The following is a 17,879-nucleotide window of genomic DNA, read 5'->3' on the forward strand; positions in this document are numbered from 1 at the left end:
CTTGCCAATCACTACCATTTTCTCCCCTTGTATTATGTAATTAAAGTTATGAATCACACACCCATTTAATTACATTTCGCAGCTCTCTGGTGCACTTATGGCATATGCTCAAGGTCAGATATAGTGCTTCTGTTATGTCCACAGTTCTCCCTGGCCTTGACTTTCCCATCTGTCTAGTTAGGAGTATCTGGGGACAAAGAAGTGCCTTAAAGGAGCAGCATCCATGTTCAATCGTTCACATTCATGGATTTATAAGGTGAAGCAAATTCGATCAGGCTTATTTTTTGTTCTGTGTTTCAGCCACCAAGGAAATGGAATATTCTTCAAAACAATTATGCCTCCCTCTCACCTATACAGCTACAAACATCAGTAAGGCTTTCTTTCTAGAATGTTCCCCCCTATGTTTTTATCCATAACACTGCAACATTTCTATTTACAAATCAGACTCAATACCCCATGGGGTTTCCTTAAGGAGAAAGGAATAACGAGTTACACTGGCAACAAATGCCAGTTACAATGCACCAAAAGGACAAACTCAGCACCGAATACCAATAGGGATGGAGGCGAATATGCCTTCTGGAATATCATGATTGCAATGTTTTGAAGAAAGTCGTTTTGTTTTGAGCAGATTACCATGTTGCTCATGCATGCTGACACCCAGTTTTTTTTTGTTTTTTTTTACTGTAGCTGGGTCGCTGTCTTATTACAAATACAATAAAATAAATCAGTGCTGAACCATTGACATTAAAAGGTCTCACGATTTTTATATGAAGTTCTTAGCCAAAGGAAAAAAGAACAAAAACATAACTAGCTGATAGTTTTGTAATGAGAAGCCAAACTCCAGGATTGCACAGAAACACACATGCTATATTACACAACAACAGGACTCAGAATGAGCAAACGTCAAGAATATTCCCCCATCACAAACTGGTAGCATCAGCTGTACCCTTTCAAAATGTTCTTTCGTGACCTATAAAATGATGCCATCTTACAATATGATTTAAAAAAAACACAACACACTAAATCAAAATAATGTATTAGGAAACATTTAATTACAGGTACAACCTGAGGAAAATTCAGGCAAGTGCAATACCTTAACATTATATCAAAAAGGGGACAGAATATTAATTTCCTTTCTCAGGAAATGTACATGTGCATTTGGTCGAGCATACCAGAAACATAATCTGAAACATTGCACAACATATCCCTTTAGCATACTGTTTTTATTGTTGTTGCCTTTCTTTCTCTATTTGAACTATTTTTGGTAAAAACATGTTACATTCATTCCATACAAAATACATTCAAAGAAGTGACCCCCATACAGTACCAAGTCTAAATCAATAGCATGAAACATTCAAAAGTAGCCCGTGTCAAAAAATAGTTGCAACTCTAAAAATTCCCTTATGTCTTTGCATTATAAATTATTTTGAGCTCATTTTCTTTGTACGAACTATAAAAATATATAAGGAAATAACATTTTTTCTATTTTTGTTTTAATCAGTCCTCCTTTCTATTTGTATTTTATTTTGTGTAGGGGTTAAGTTGTGTACTAATGATTCTGTAATGCATGTGTAAAGAATCTGCATTTGTATTCTGCAGCAGCTAGCAACGCACACCCTCCTGCAACATAAACACAGGCACAGCAGGCAGACCACAATTAATAGCATTTGCTACACTTTCGTTCTTAGGAGAAAGTATTATGCACCGTTATTTATGCAGCTGAAAAGAATTTCAGAGGGATCTGTTCTCTGCAATAAGACATTCGGCATAGTTTTGACTATGGGGCTTCAAAGCCAGTATAGATGTGCAACATATAGGAATATAAGAAAAACAGTATTCACTTTTGTTTCTGAAACACAAATGCCAGATATAAGTCACTTCCCTGTTTTTTTGCTTTTTTTTGTTTGTTTTTACAGGGTCTAACCTGCTCTTCTGTTGAATTACACTCCACATATTACAAAACCATACATAAACAATTTTAGTTGGAAAATGTTGTGTCAGGAGAGTTTTAGAACACATGAATGCAAATGCTTTTGCAGGAATTCTTTGATCAGTGATGTGTCCTGAAGAATGAAGCAGATTTCTTTTTGCATTATTTATGGTTTTTACTCAACTGGATCTTATACGTTTAATGTCCGGATAACAGCGGTCTATGTCTGACATCCAGGTTAGGATTCAAAATCATTTTCGACGTTAACACGTTTTTGTCAAGCTTCAGAAATTGTATTGTAAAATCGTAATTCATAAAAATGTATCACCCATTTTCCTTGGATGTCATAGTTATAGTTAAAGCAGAAGGAAAGAAACAGACTGACAGAGAGGAAGTAATCATTGACTCCTTACTCTTACAGAAAAGTCTGTGATGAAAAGCCCCCCAAAAAAGCCCTAATTTAGTTGTTTCTTTTTTATACAGTATTGAGAACAATTCTTCTTTGTAGTGTAGTGTTTAGTCTGACAACAATGTCAGGTTTAAACGCATTGGCAGTTTTTGAAAAGCACTATTAAAAGAGGCTTGAACAAATAATAAGTCCCGGAGAGCAAATTGTTCAAACAACAAAGAACATGAGACATTGATTGTATGTGTTCAGGTCCCAGCTTGCTTTGCAGAATAATGTCAAAATCTCTTGTTGCAAAGAAAAGAAGAAAAAAACTATACTTTATTACTTTAATGACTGGAACAATAGTGCTTATCAATAGAGTTCATCTATATGAGTCAGTTGTGCTGCGAGAGAAAATGCATCAAAGTTGCCACCAGCACTCTACTATGAAAAGCAAGCCACCACAAGTGATTTGTAACCACATTTTTGCCTACCGAGTTAATGTTCACTGTACTCGTACTCAGAACAGAACTGAAATAATTAATAGATATGAAATGTAATTGGTTGTTGCTTTGTTTAATTTGTCAGCATTAAACATTTAAATGTTAAGTGGGAATATGTTGACCTCTGGTCATGGTCAACACTGTGAACATTAGTGTCTTTGTGCAGGTCTGAGAAATATATTAGTGAAACGAGTTTATAATTACACTGGTCTTTTAGCAACTGTGATTACATGTTGTGAACAGTCACTATTAAATGTTGCCTTGTTAATTCTAAACAAAATGCACTTAAATCTTCAAATAATAAAGTAAAAAGAACGGGGATTTTGTCAATGACATACCAAAAGGTAGCTTTACAATTTCCTTTGCATTATCTCCTGTAGAAATTGATATAATGGTCTTGTTCTGCATTGTCCTCACTGGGGTTATAATATGAGTTCATCTAATCTATGAAGAATTCCAAGTGCTAGCCACATTGAGACCGTTTCAAAAGTGAAATGCAAAGTAGATGTTGTTTTTTTTTGCTGATCCAAGAAAACAATTCCTTCTTTTAAAAAAGGATCTCTTTCACTAACTCAGGGTCAACCACAAACAGCACTGAAAGTGACAAGTTGAATAATCGAGATCTGCACAAGAAACACCGTAACCTCATAGCTCTCAAGTCTCACCCATTGAGATTGAGTTGCATGTATTGAGGCTCCACCTCGCGCTCTCACGCCTAGTTGCTGAAATCTCACGCCTTTCCCCCAAAATATCCTCCCTCAGGCTGTTGGTTTTGCCAGCGGGAGTGGTTACTGTCACCGCATTTCCATAATGTGACAAATCTCACGCATTGATGTTTTGAAAATTTGAGAGCTACTTTAACTTAACTCAAACTTAAAATGTGAGTGGTTTACCCAATGTGTTTTCCTTTCTTTGTTATACAAAATAACAGTCTCTGGGTATCAGTGTGTCATTAAGCATGTCCTTATGTGAAGTCCCTCTGAGACCTCGGATTCTATTGCTGCCTTGAGAGAATAAAACAAAATAGTAACGATGAGGGGAAAACCTGAAGGTTTGTATTATATTTGTATAAAATCTGGGTCAACTTTGCATATATGTTGTGGCCCTTCTCTAGGGATGCATATCCTTGCTCAGTAACATCATCATTTCGTATTGAAAATATACTTAAAATCAGGGGTAAATTTTTTATGTGAAAGTGTATCAAAAGTGGGTCTATTCTGCTTGGCTATATACAGTACATATTTTAATCTTTTACAGCATATAATCAAACAGATTTTAATTCAGCCTTCACCCTGAAACACTGACATATGCAAGATTTGTTTTTGGCAAATGACAAATTGCTATTTTATTCCAGAGACAAAGAGGTCTAAAATTGTGAATATATGTGTATAATTGCCAAGTAATTGCACAATCAATTCAACATGCACTGTGCAAGTCAATATGGTTGACAATCGAGGGTCTTAATTGCTCCATCAGATGTAAAGGAGGCTTCATCTCAAGAACATTAGATAAATCAATAGCATGAAGCTCATTTATAAGAAGGTTGCATCATGCAAGGCAAGACAAAATGTAATTCTAGTTTTCCAACAGCATCACAGCATTAATGTTTTGTTTTTTCTGTTTGGCTTTTTTTTTTTTCTATGAATGGTAATAATCAGATTTAATGGATTGTATGAGTCATATGTATTTAAACAGGACAAAGATATCTCAGCCTTGTTGCTCAATGCAGATTGCAGGGGGACGGGGAAATCCAAATAGACATTGAGACACTAAGAACTAAAAGAGGTGGCATTTGAAAAGGCAGAACTAGAAACATTGTTCCCTCTGTATGGACCAACTGATATTCTGATGTGTTAAGTACAGTAGTGGGAATCTACAGTGATGAAACATTTGAGTAACCTCTCCCAGGCAACAGAGCCTAGCAGTATAATCTCAGGGCTTCACGATCCTAGTAATAAATGAAGATGCAATAACAATAGTATTTTAGAGAACTAGACTCTCCTGGCCTGACCGCTTGAAAGAGGTTATCAGTTTGTTATGTTATGAGTTACCGAATATGTTTGATGACTCTCCCCCTTCCATAGCCTACAACAGAGTGTTTCAGCCCTAGTCTTGGAGTCCCCTTGTGTCTTCTGGAGATCATTTCTGGTGGCCCTTTACAAAAATACTTTCACGGTTAGATCTTTATCTGCACTCCAATGCTCTAGAAGAGTGGCAATGCTCTAGAACAGCAGCAATGCTCTAGAATGGTGGCAATACTCTAAAATGGTGGGGGGTTTTTTTGCAGGCTAGCACCCCCTGCAGTGATCCATGATAATCCCGCACCCCCATCAGTGCCCCCAGAGGTGCCGCAGTTTTCTACAATTTACCCCCAGAAAGGTGCAACACACCCTGGTTAAAAATTATATACATATTTAGTTTCAACCAGAAAGGAAGTAAAATAAAGTCTATCCTATCTGTCCCCATCTTAGTTTCATAATTTGTCATACCTACATAGCTTTAAATGAGGAAAGTCTTAAATGTTGCAATTACTGTAGAGTTAGCATTCATTTCTACCCCCCTCCAAATCTTTAGCAGTTGGAACCAGTTCATGTTCCAATCAAGCAAATTGTTCAGTTTTAGGATTCAATAAGTAACTGAGTGCTCAGTTGGAATGCAAACCTGAAGACACCGGGGTAATCCAGGACCAGAACTGCCCTACACCATTTAGCTTCATGATTTGGTAATGTTCAATTTTATCCGTGAGCTACCCGTACCAAAAACAGATATATCTTTTAAAAATACAAAATATATTTCTTGAAAATGGGCATATTCACAAAATGTACCCAGTATATTTGCCTGACCTATTCTAAACGCTATATATGTTGCCCTTTACAGCCAGAGAACGGAGTCTGTATTTTCAATATTGTACACAGATTGTAAGAATATCTGAATTATAGAAAAAGGCTATATGTGTTCTGGGTACGGGTAATAGCAGCACACTTATAATATAAATATATATCTCTTTTCATATAGCTTGTTTTCTGTTATCCACCCCCTGAGTGGAAGAAAACATGGCGGCTGAATATAAATCAGCCATAACTTCATATTTGGACATACTTCCGAATACAAGTACTTTAACAGCGTTAAGAATAGTTACAGCTTTCTTATACTTAAGGCATGAACTTAACACACATTTCTGTGTTGGAGAGGAAATGGTTGACTGCCAGAAGTCAATTCAAATGAAGAGTACATATTGTATTTCATCACCATTTCCCCTTCAGAGAGTGTTGTGCTAACTGCATGTTACCGGTATTGCGAATGTGCAACTGAAGTTCTACATTAACGTATCAGTATTAAGAAGTGTATCCACTTTTTTCTTTTTTTCACTTTCTTCATGAAGAAGCTGGGTTGACAGACAGAGATCAAGAGAGACAGAGAGGAAGAAGTGGAAAGCAGTATCATCTGGGCCTGTATTCCTCTGGGACCCCCGTCACCTTCCTTTTCTTCAGAGCTGCGTCCACTGTCTTGATGTAGCCGTCGATCATGCTTCTCATCTCAGGGGTGTAGGGGTTGTATTCGAGCTTGCGGAGGCCGGAGCGTTTGAAGTTTCCGTCCTTCTGCCCTTCCACACACAGCAGCCGGTCCTCGGACACCTCCAGCCCCAGGAAAGTCACCATCCTCTTCAGCTGGATGAAGAGGTCCTTTTTTAGGTCTTCGAAATGGACCACGTGCACATTTTTCCCGTACTTCAGCCAATCCAAAGTGTGTGAGGCCCACCAAGGTGCATAGTTTTTCACAAATTCTGGCCACTCTGGGGAGAGAGAAACAAGCAAACAACACTGTTATTACTATTAGGTAAAAATACCAGTTCTTTGGCAAGTGAGTCACTTTCATATGTGTTTAAAAATAAGCAAGAGGGACTTTTTTTCTCCTTTCTTTTTCTTCAAATTTTTTTCCTTTCCTCCCAGGTCAAATTCTTCCCATTTTATAACTATTTGGGAAACCCTCTTTGAAATTCCTTAATAAATCAATGGCCAAAACTGAAGGTTCTTTGAAGGTTAATTATTCAATATTTATATTATTGTATAGCTTGGTGCAAATGAGAACTAAAACAGAGACTTCTTTCAAATATGACTTGGCCATTTTCATCTCATTTCTAAAATCTGGATCAAAATGACTTGTTTTACTATTCTAAAAATAATGACACTGAGATGTGATGTGATGAGAAGGAAGAATAAAATGGTCACTTGGGACTGGAAGATCCTTTACTGTTACTATATATATATACATATACTCCACTATAACATTAATTGAAACAGATTACTGAAGATCTAATTGAAAATGCATATATATATTTTTTTCCCAATGATAATATTGAATTCCTAATACAGATAACACAGATCCTTTTCATTTATTAATGACACCTTAATATAAAGTGTTTCTCTCTATCTCCCTCTCTGACATCCCTGTATCATTAATGACATATTTAAGTAACACTTTATTAAGGTGTCATTAATAGACGATCAGTGAATAGTCTATAAAACAGTTAGGAACCATTCATGATTCCATTTATAGATGATCCATAAACCTTTATGGTATGCTTGATCATTTATAATAAAGATTTGAAACAAAATAGTGTTTTGGCAGCTCCCAAAACATCATTTTTCAAGTCTTTATTATGAACAAGAGAAAAAGAGGGAGAAAACAAACACCATAGTTTTATAATATAGAAAATAATGATTAAAAAAAGCACAGCATGAAATGAATGGCTCACGTGAATCCTACTCGATCCCCCTATTGGGTCTCTATGTGGTTGCCCAAGAGCTGTTGCCTGATTATGTGGAAAACTGCATTCAAATCCCTGAGGAATCATCAAACACAAAATTTATTTCATTAAACAGGGCCTGCACAATTCACCTTGTGTAATCACAGCACATAAAGCTTTTCTTTGAAACGACCCTAGAGAGATTAAATTAATGGCATGGAACAAAGTATTTTTTTAAAGGGATACGTAGAGCATGGATTACTGAAAATTTATGGCAAGGGGTTAGAAGGCCAGACGGGCCTGCTGTAGAGTCTTCAATCTGAGAAGATGTTCCCATTGATGTCCATCAGATTAACAATTAAGCAATTTTTCACACAAGTCTGATTGTATCATTTTATTTTGCTGTTGTAGGTTGTGTTTAGAGTTCAGCCTCAGGCTTTGAAGAACTGTTCTCAATTCCTTTTTTTATTATAATTTTGTTTATATATTTATTAAGTGTAATGCGACAGCTTCTGTGCAAACTTTGCCCAGCTTTATATGATCATTTTCATCATCATAATCATCGTAATCATCAGTTGTTTTGCTTTCTTTTCTTGGTTTGTTTCAAAGATACAGGATTAACTTACTTAGCTAATCTGATATTACAAAACTTCAGTAAATTTCAGTCTAGTTTGGCTCCTATTCTGTTCTATTACAGTGAGCGAGTGCCAGAGAAATTACTAAGTCTTTTGTAATTCTATAAACTAGGTAGCATCCTCTTTCACAAATCCCTTTACATCCTCAAGCAGGAACCAAAAATACGGTATAATTCAAGTATCTTCTTTCTTGGAAGTTCAGCCCAGATGGTTTCCTCACTAGAATGTTTAGTAAGTATACAGCTCATGCATACTGCTTCTAGCTGCAGTTTTCAGTTTCACATGACTCGCAGATTGACTCAATACCTCTCTTAACCACTTAAAAATCAACCTTGTGGCTTGCAATTGCTTTGAATTGAAACCCTGAGCAGTGTCTAAATCTGGGGCACAGAGGAAGCACATTTTGAGACCCTGAAAAGCAAAATACCAAAATAAAGCGCAGTGATGTCAGGTCCAGTGGAGGAAACTGGGGATGGAAAGAGAAGGGCTTATGCAGAGGAAATGAAACCTGAGAGTTTGCCTCATGCTCGCATAAAAAAATTAAATTGCCAGCAACTGTATACTGACCATATTTAGAAATAGACCAGTGCATAGTTTTCATACAATTAACATCCTATCATGCTCTGTGGCATGTATAAAAATGCTGAGCAGGCCCAGTTGACCTCGATTTTGGATCAAGATGGCAAGAGATGTCACAGATGCTCAGCTGGCTAGTGTTCTCGACAAGTGGGCAAGTGCAAGTGTGGCGACACCAAGAGAACGGTACAGGCCTGACATCTTGAACCCTCTGTTATGCTGTAGGGGGCATTTCCCTGGCATGGTTTGGGTTCACTTGTCCCCTCAGAGAGAAGGATCAAATCAAATCATTACAAAGTTATTCTGAGTGATCACCTTTATCCCATAGTGAAACATTTCTATCCTGATGGGAGTGGTCACTTCCAGGATGACAAGGCTCCATCCACAGGGCACGAGGGGTCACTGAATGGTTTGATGAGTATGAAAATGATGTGAATCATTGTGAGTCACAAGATCTAAACCCAATTGAACACCTATGGGAGATTTTGGACCGACGTGTTAGACAGCGCTCTCCACCACCATCATCAAAACCCCAAATGAGGGAATATCTTTTGGAAGAATGGTGTTCATCCCTCCAGTAGAGTCCAGAGACTCGTAGAGTCTGTGCCAAGAGCATTGAAGCTGTTCTGGCAGCTCGTGGTGCCCAACACCTTACTGAGACACTTTATGTTGTTTTTTCCTTTAATTTGTCACCTGTCTGTATTTGTGTGTGTGATTGTCTCATTTATCACATACAACTAGTTCAGCCACCTCAAGGATTGGGTCTGTTTAGGAGTATTATTTCATAGCTACTAAAAACCTGGATGCTTGATCAGAAAAGGAGGTTTAGCTCTGTTAATATCACCATTTCATTATACGCAGCTCATTAAGAAAGATACTTGTTATGCACAGTGTTGTAATCTCATGAAGAAAACATGTTAGGCTCTGGTGAAAACGAGGCAAATGTCAGCGCCCCTGTTATAAACAGTAAACGTATTTAAAAAAAAGTAATAAAATAAAAATGGATGCAAGCCAAAAGCTTTTTTTTAAAAAAGGACCTCATTAGACAGACTATTCGACCAATCAAACGAGATGTGACAAGTGCTAGAGCTTCCTTTTTTTTCGAGCACGGAACCTGAATACATCCGTCTCCTGTCATGTGCGAGTCAGCGTTTTTCAGCTTACAACAACCAGAACAACATCGGGACGGAGGCTCTCCTCTCCCCTCTGGTGCTTCTCCCTGTGCAGAGGAAGACTGGGAGCGGGGGGGGGCATCTAATTCAAGCGTGAATGTGATTTATGTCAAGTGCCCCCGGTTTTTATGCGATACCCATAAGCATCACTCAGAGTACAGCCCAATTGCTTCAGCTGCCTCGGAGTGTGCGTGCGTTTGTTCATGCGTGTGCAGGCAGTATTTTTGTGAACACCTTTAACACCACTCTGTATATTCAGTGAGGTTCCTAACTTGCAATTTCATCATGGTCCAAGTCTAAAACCACGGTCTACAATTTTAGAAAAGCAAACATTGAAGGTATGAGGCGGCACTTAGAAGAGGTAGACTGGAGCACATTGGATACAGATTCAGTTGAAAATGGATGGTTATATTTTAAGAATATACTGCTTGAGACTCAGGAGAAATTTGTACCAAACCTTAGCAAATTGAGGACCAAAAAACACTGGCCAAAATGGTTTAATATAAGTATGCAAAAAAAATATCAAGAGAAAGAAAATGTTGTATAGCGCATACAAAAAGGATGGAGATTAAACAAAATACAAAGAATATGTTGAGCTGCAAAGAGATCTTACAAAAGGGATCAGGAAAGCAAAGAGGGAAATAGAAAGAAACATAGCTCTTGGAGCTAAAACTAATGCAAAGAGCTTTTTTCAATATTACAACAGCAAGAGGTCAATAAAGGAGGAAGTGAAACAGCTAAAGTGCAAAAATGGAAGTATCTTGGAAAACAAACAAGATGTGGCAAATGTTCCAAATGAATATTTCAGAGAGGTTTTTACAAAAGAAAAAACAGAGAACATGCCACAGCATAACAACCAGTCCAGTCAAACCCTAAGAGAGATCAGGATAAATAAGGAGGAAGTACTAAAGGGACTAGCAGAATTAAAATCAAACAAATCACCTGGGCCAGATGGTATATTTCCAACAGTACTTAAAGTATTTTTAGGCCGCTAACTCAAATATTCCAAATGACATTTAGAACAGGGGATGTGCCAACTGACTGGAAGATGGCAAATGTCATACCCATCCACAAGAAAGAGGACAAAACTGAGCCAGGAAATTACAGACCAATCAGTCTCACCTGCATTACTTGTAAAATGCTGGAAAAAATGATTAGACAGAAAACAGAGGAGCATCTTAATGAAAACCATATTCTTGGAGATAGTCGACATGGGTTTAGACGAGGCAGATCATGTCTTACTAATTTATTAGAATTTTTTGAACATGCAACTGCAGCTGTAGATCACGTGAAAGCATATGATATGATATACTTAGATTTTCAAAAAGCTTTTGATAAGGTTCCACACCAAAGACTGATCCTCAAATTGGAAGCTGTAGGCATTCAGGGTAATGTAAGTAGATGGATTATGAACTGGTTGATGTCTAGTAAACAGAGGGTGTCGATTAGAGGAGTTGCTTCTAACTGGAGTGAGGTTGTTAGTGGAGTTCCACAGGGATCAGTACTAGGGCCTTTGCTTCTTCTAATCTATATTAATGATCTGGACTCTGGGATAGTTAGAAAACTTGTCAAATTTGCAGGTGGTTCAGCAGATACAATGGCAGATGAAATTCAATGTGGACAAGTACGAGGTATTACATGCAGGTAACAAAAATGGCCACTATAATTACACTATGGGAGGAATAGAACTAGATGAAGTAACGCATGAGAAAGACCTAGGAGTCTATGTGGACTCCTCACTTTCTCCATCCAAACAATGTGGAGAAGCAATAAAAAAGGCAAACAGGATGTTAGGGTATATTGTCAAAAGTGTAGAATTGAGAACAAGGACAGTAATGTTCAGACTGTACAATGCACTAGTTAGAGCTCATCTGGATACTGTGTGCAGTTCTGGGCTCCACACTTCAAGAAAGATATCGCTGCTCTAGAAGCAGTTCAGAGGAGAGCAACCAGACTTATTCCAGGTCTGAAGAGAATGTCCTACTGAGAGACTGAGGGACCTGAACCTTTTCACCCTGGAACAGAGGAGATTACATGGGGACTTGATTCAAGTCTTCAAAATCATGAAAGGCATCAACCACATCAAACCAGAGGAGCTTTTCCAGATCAGCAGGGACACACGCACCCGGGGACACAAATGGAAATTGGGCTTCAAGGCATTCAAGACAGAAAACAGGAGACACTTCTTCACACAGAGAGGCGTCACAATCTGAACAAACTCCCCAGCGATGTGGTTGAAGCTGATAATTTGGGAACATTTTAAAGTAGACTGGATAGGATCCTTGGATCACTCAGTTATTAATGGACACCAAACGAGCATGATGGGTCGAATGGCCTCCTCTTGTTTGTAAATTTTCATATGTTATATTCTTACAGTGAGGGAAAAAAGTATTTGATCCACTGCTGATTTTGTATGTTTGCCCACTGACAAAGAAATGATCAGTCTATAATTGTAATGGTAGGTGTATTTTAACAGTGAGAGACAGAATAACAACAAAACAATCCAGAAAAACGCATTTCAAAAAAGTTATAAATTGATTTGCATGTTAATGAGGGAAATAAGTATTTGATCCCCTATCAATCAGCAAGATTTCTGGCTCCCAGCTGTCTTTTATACAGGTAACGAGCTGGGATTAGGAGCACTCTCTGAAAGGGAGTGCTCCTAATCTCAGCTCGTTACCTGTATAAAAGACACCTGTCCACAGAAGCTTTCAATCAATCAGATTCCAAACTCTCCACCATGGCCAAGACCAAAGAGCTGTCCAAGGATGTCTGGGACAAGACTTTAGACCTACACAAGGCTGGAATGGGTTACAAGACCATGGCCAAGCAGCTTGGTGAGAAGGTGACAACAGTTGGTGCGATTATTCGCAAATGGAAGAAACACAAAATAACTGTCAGTCTCCCTCGATCTGGGGCTCCATGGAAGATCTCACCTCGGTGAGTTTCAATGATCATGAGAACGGTGAGGAATCAGCCCAGAACTACACAGGAGGATCTTGTTAATGATCTCAAGGCAGCTGGGACCATAGTCACCAAGAAAACAATTGGTAACACACTATGCCGTGAAGGACTGAAATCCTGCAGCGCCCGCAAGGTCCCCCTGCTCAAGAAAGCACATGTACAGGCCCGTCTGAAGTTTGCTAACATCTGAATGATTCAGAGGAGAACTAGGTGAAAGTGTTGTGGTCAGATAAGACCAAAATCGAGCTCTTTGGCATCAAATCACCTCGCCTTGTTTGAAGGAGGAGGAATGACCCCAAGAACACCATCCCCACCGTCAAACATGGATGTGGAAACATTATGCTATGGGGGTGTTTTTCTGCTAAGGGGACAGGACAACTGCACCGCATCAAAGGGATGATGGACGGGGCCATGTACCGTCAAATCTTGGGTGAGAACCTCCTTCCCTCAGCCAGGGCATTGAAAATGGGTCGTGGATGGGTATTCCAGCATGACAATGACCCAAAACACACAGCCAAGGCAACAAAGGAGTGGCTCAAGAAGAAGCACATTAAGGTCCTGGAGTGGCCTAGCCAGTCTCCAGACCTTAATCCCATAGAAAATCTGTGGAGGGAGCTGAAGGTTCGAGTTGCTGAACGTCAGCCTCGAAACCTTAATGACTTGGAGAGGATCTGCAAAGAGGAGTGGGACAAAATCCCTCCTGAGATGTGTGCAAACCTGGTGGCCAACTACAAGAAACGTCTGACCTCTGTGATTGCCAACAAGGGTTTTGCCACCAAGTACTAAGTCGAAGGGGTCAAATACTTATTTCCCTCATTAACATGCAAATCAACTATAACTTTTTTGAAATGCGTTTTTCTGGATTTTTTTGTTGTTATTCTGTCTCTCACTGTTAAAATACACCTACCATTAAAATTATAGACTGATGATTTCTTTGTCAGTGGGCAAACGTACAAAATCAGCAGGGGATCAAATACTTTTTTCTCTCACTGTATGTATCTCAGCTCCCACGTCAACACCAATAAGGCCCCCTTTTTCTCCAGTGTCTGCAGTGCATAACCTCAGAGAAACGCTTAGAACAAGGCCTACAATATGTTCAGTACACTGTCCTATAAATAGTCAAGGGAAAAGGAAAACAATGTGCCAGTGAATTTAGTGTGTAGGGGATCTGAAAAAAACACATTTTGCTTGGATCCTTTTTCAGAGTTTTAATACACATTGTTGAATGACATCCCATGAAACAACATGCCTTGAAGTATACAAGCGCATTTGTAAGTTTGGAGTATATATATCTCCATGAACCACCCCCGCACAGCTTTCAGCTAAACATTTTACTTCAGAGACAGGCAAGACTTGTGCAATCTCACAGTGCAGTGATCTCTGTATGCATAAGCACACAATAAACATGACATGTGAGGAGAAAAAGAATTGCCCAAAATAAATAACTTTGACTTGAAAGAGTACCATAAAGTGCAGTCAACAAGATACAAATATAAAGCTGAGTAATCCCTGTGAAGCCTGATTTGAAAATAATTTTGTTTAACATTGACACTACTCACCATTGACACGTAACTTTAAAGGAAATGCATAAAACACTGAAGATAATTCAGTTCTAAATTATTTGACCAAAATGGGTGTAAACTAAATGTTAAAAATCAGATTCTAAAATATCTAAATGCGGTGAGCTTCTTTGCTCACATACATCCTGTTATAACAATTTGCAATGGAAATCATAGTGGAGGTATATTCATTCATTATAAATTGAAATGCTGTTAGAATTCCTTACACCGGTCAAAATTAATTCCATAATAATTATAATTATAATAACAATCAAATAATTGGTTTGTTTTGTGCTAATCAAGGAAGTATTTGACTTTAATGGTCAATTTTCAGATTCAAATGTTTTAGATCAGGGGCAACTGTAAAAACCTTGTCTTTTCCCAAGGTGTCCAGAATGTTCTGAGGCCCGAGGAGAAAGCATGGCCTACTCTTACCTTTGCCTTTCCAGTGGGCCTGAGAGGCAAATCCAATATGGCCACCGTACTTCCGGTTAAACTCTGCCATCAGCGCTTTGTAAGGGTTGCGGATCATCAGGATACCAGTATCGAATGCCTCAATTTCCTTCTTCCCGCTCTCATGGGTTTTAATGCAGATCGTCCTTCCACTCCTCCAGTGATCTCTCTCTCCTTTAAAACCTTTATTAAAAAAGGAGGAACAAATAAAAATAAAATCAATAGAGCCACTAAGTTTACAATAAGATTAAAAACTCCACCGGCAATCCATTCCACGCTTAGACAAAATGATCAAAACTGGTGCCAAACTCTCCTGTACTCCTAACCTCTGTATCCTGTAATTCTTTGAATGCTTTGTTTGGTAATTTGACAAAAAAAAAAAAAAAACGTGTTAATTAGCCTGTCTAAATGTTTATTATCTACACGCTCTGTGTCCTTCCCATCAACAATACAACATGTGTGATCCAAACACAGCATGTAGTTGCTTAGCTACTCAAACACAAGTTGTAAATATGATGCAATTTAGTCAGAAACACAAACTGAGAAACCAGGCAGCACTTACATTTTTATTTTTTTTAAAGGTCATTTTACCAGTAAGCAGTAAGCAGACTACAAACCTCTCCAAATTAAAAACACTACAGTGTCTAATGGAGTTTCCAAAGTTAATCAAATTATTCTTACTGTGCATCTTTTTGGATGACCCCTGTATACAAGGCAACAATAGGGATTGTAATGGGATGTAAAAAACAGAAGCGTAACTGCTGACCAGTGAAGACACGGGGTGCTGAACTGAGTTTCCCCACAGTTGGCAATTGGGGAGGGTGGCGGGTAACACTGGCCAAGACTCTCCCAGTCAGACCCAGGAGACCTTCAAAACCGGCTCCTCACCTTTGTTGTACAGAGATCCATCAAAATAGTAGCTCCCGGTGTAGAAACCAGTGGCCAACTCAATCAGGTGTCTTGCCCACGTGTTGCCCGCTCCGGGGAAGCTGGCCAGCGCGATGAGCTGCTTCGAACGCACTGGCAGGAATCGCCGATCCATGCACCGGTTATCTGGGCAGTCAAGAAGAGAGGGTGGGTGGAATTACATAAGAGCCGGTGCCCGCAGACTCATTATCATTCCTCAGCACAGGCAGCCGTGTGTTTTAGTGTCGGCTTTTCAACCCTCAAATTCAGAACACTCATTTCCAATCCCCCAAGGTAACCCAATTTAAATAATAATGAGCTCGAACATGTCACTCGCACTGACATCTTTGTAGTCATCAATAGAAAAATATGACAAGTGCTTTCATTTTTTTAATGAAGGAGATACACTTATCCCATGAAGTACAAAGCCAGGAGAAGTTAGAAAATATAAAATGTTTTGTTGTTTCTTTTTTTTCTTTTGATTGTTCAGTTTTGTTTCCTGTTTTTGCTAAACCAGTCTTTCTGATCACATTAGGTATGATTACACATCCTCTGATATCTGAGTAAGGGAGGTTTATTTGTACTGGGTTCAGAACAGAAATCTGGATGCATTTCAGATCATCTGAAACTCAAGCACTCCAGCTCAGTGACATAAATACGGTTTTGCATACAGGTGTACGAATAATAGTTGGAGCCACTGTTTCAGGGTGTTTGAGTGTTTTTAAACACTGTTCAATTCAAATAAACTTCCTGGTTCTTCCAATATCTATGCAAGCCTTTAAATCACAATCAAAGCTACTTCGTATTACTTTTTTTCTGAATAATCTTTTATGATGTAATTTCTGAAACATCCCACATACTATAGAGCTACGGTACATACACATTTAATTTCCGCCAAAGTCTAGGCCTCAAAACAATCGTAAATAGCAAAACCTTCATAGAGTTTAAATCAAAAACCAAAATCAATGACCGAAGAAAACAAATAGATTAAATAAACAAACCATATATTTCTGTAACATAGGCAAACAGCTTTTAACACATACATGTGTGAGATTAAAAAAAAAAAAGCCCAAAGACAGAATGTCAGGAAATAATTACCAGGAAGCAGCCATTAATACAGAGCAAAATGGCTATAAATCTTTTAGAAGGTCAGGTCAAGGTGTCAAGCTAAAACACTTTCACAGGTTAATCAACTCAAAGCATGACACATTCAAACCCAGTTCTGTGAGCACTTCATGTAATGCAGTAGGGAAGTTAATGAGGAAGACTGATTAATGGCAATTTGAACTTGTGGTGTCCCCTTGTGATCCGCTTCTGAATTACGTTTTTAGAAAATGAAAGACCCGAGTCAATTCACTTAGAGGCTCTTTTAAGGGCTGCGTTTTTACAGGCGAATTGAAGGAGCCAGTGCTTCATACTCACAAGTGCTTTTGATTGCTTATGTAAACACGAGGAGGCTGCGGTGCCGGGCTGCCAGTTTTAAAATTACCTCCCTCGAGCCAAGATTGAAACAAAGGGTCTCATTTATCAGATACTGGTCACACACACACACAAAAAAAAAGGTCAATGTTTTATCAAACTACAACCAAACAGTATGACGGACTAAAGGGTGCCTGATTTTAAAGGAAAAGGTTCCCTGTGTATCAAGGATGCCCTGACTGACTCTACCCTTCCCAAACCCCTATCAAAATCTGGCAAACAAATTTTGCCTCTAAAAAGTGTATTGTGTTGTAAAAGAACTACAGTGAAAGCATCACACATCATAAAAAATACAACACAATTATGGTGCTTCCAATCTTACACAGAAGACCACTTCTGCAGCTGCTTATGTTGATTATAATTAGTGACAGGAGCATATTAAGTCTGATGATGGATTCTAAACTCTACAGCGACGCCATCTCAAAACAACAATTTTGGGTCATAATGAAACAGAATTTGGGAATGCTCCACGGTTTTTGGAGGAAGCAATAAATAAATAAGAAAGGTTTATGAGAAGATTATCTCCTCTTATTTACATCTGAGGAATACAATTTGATCTGTATACGT

The 17,879-nt window shown here is 38.6% G+C and overlaps 1 protein-coding gene across 1 annotated transcript in view; it reads right to left on the reverse strand.

Annotated features, from left to right (window-relative positions):
* Positions 1–1,030: 1,030 nt before the first annotated feature.
* The window catches only part of wscd2 (WSC domain containing 2), a 64,741-nt gene continuing 47,892 nt past the window's right edge, over positions 1,031–17,879 (reverse strand). Inside the window, exons 7-9 of the mRNA XM_066689468.1 lie at positions 15,816–15,980; positions 14,910–15,110; positions 1,031–6,614 (exon numbers count right to left, since the gene is read on the reverse strand). Coding sequence (XP_066545565.1) covers positions 6,262–6,614; positions 14,910–15,110; positions 15,816–15,980 — 719 coding nt within the window. The 3' untranslated portion in view covers positions 1,031–6,261. The remainder of the gene's footprint in view (positions 6,615–14,909; positions 15,111–15,815; positions 15,981–17,879) is intronic.

The sequence above is a fragment of the Amia ocellicauda genome, chromosome 17, assembly GCF_036373705.1.
Source record: "Amia ocellicauda isolate fAmiCal2 chromosome 17, fAmiCal2.hap1, whole genome shotgun sequence".
In the NCBI taxonomy this organism is placed as follows: Eukaryota; Metazoa; Chordata; class Actinopteri; order Amiiformes; family Amiidae; genus Amia; species Amia ocellicauda.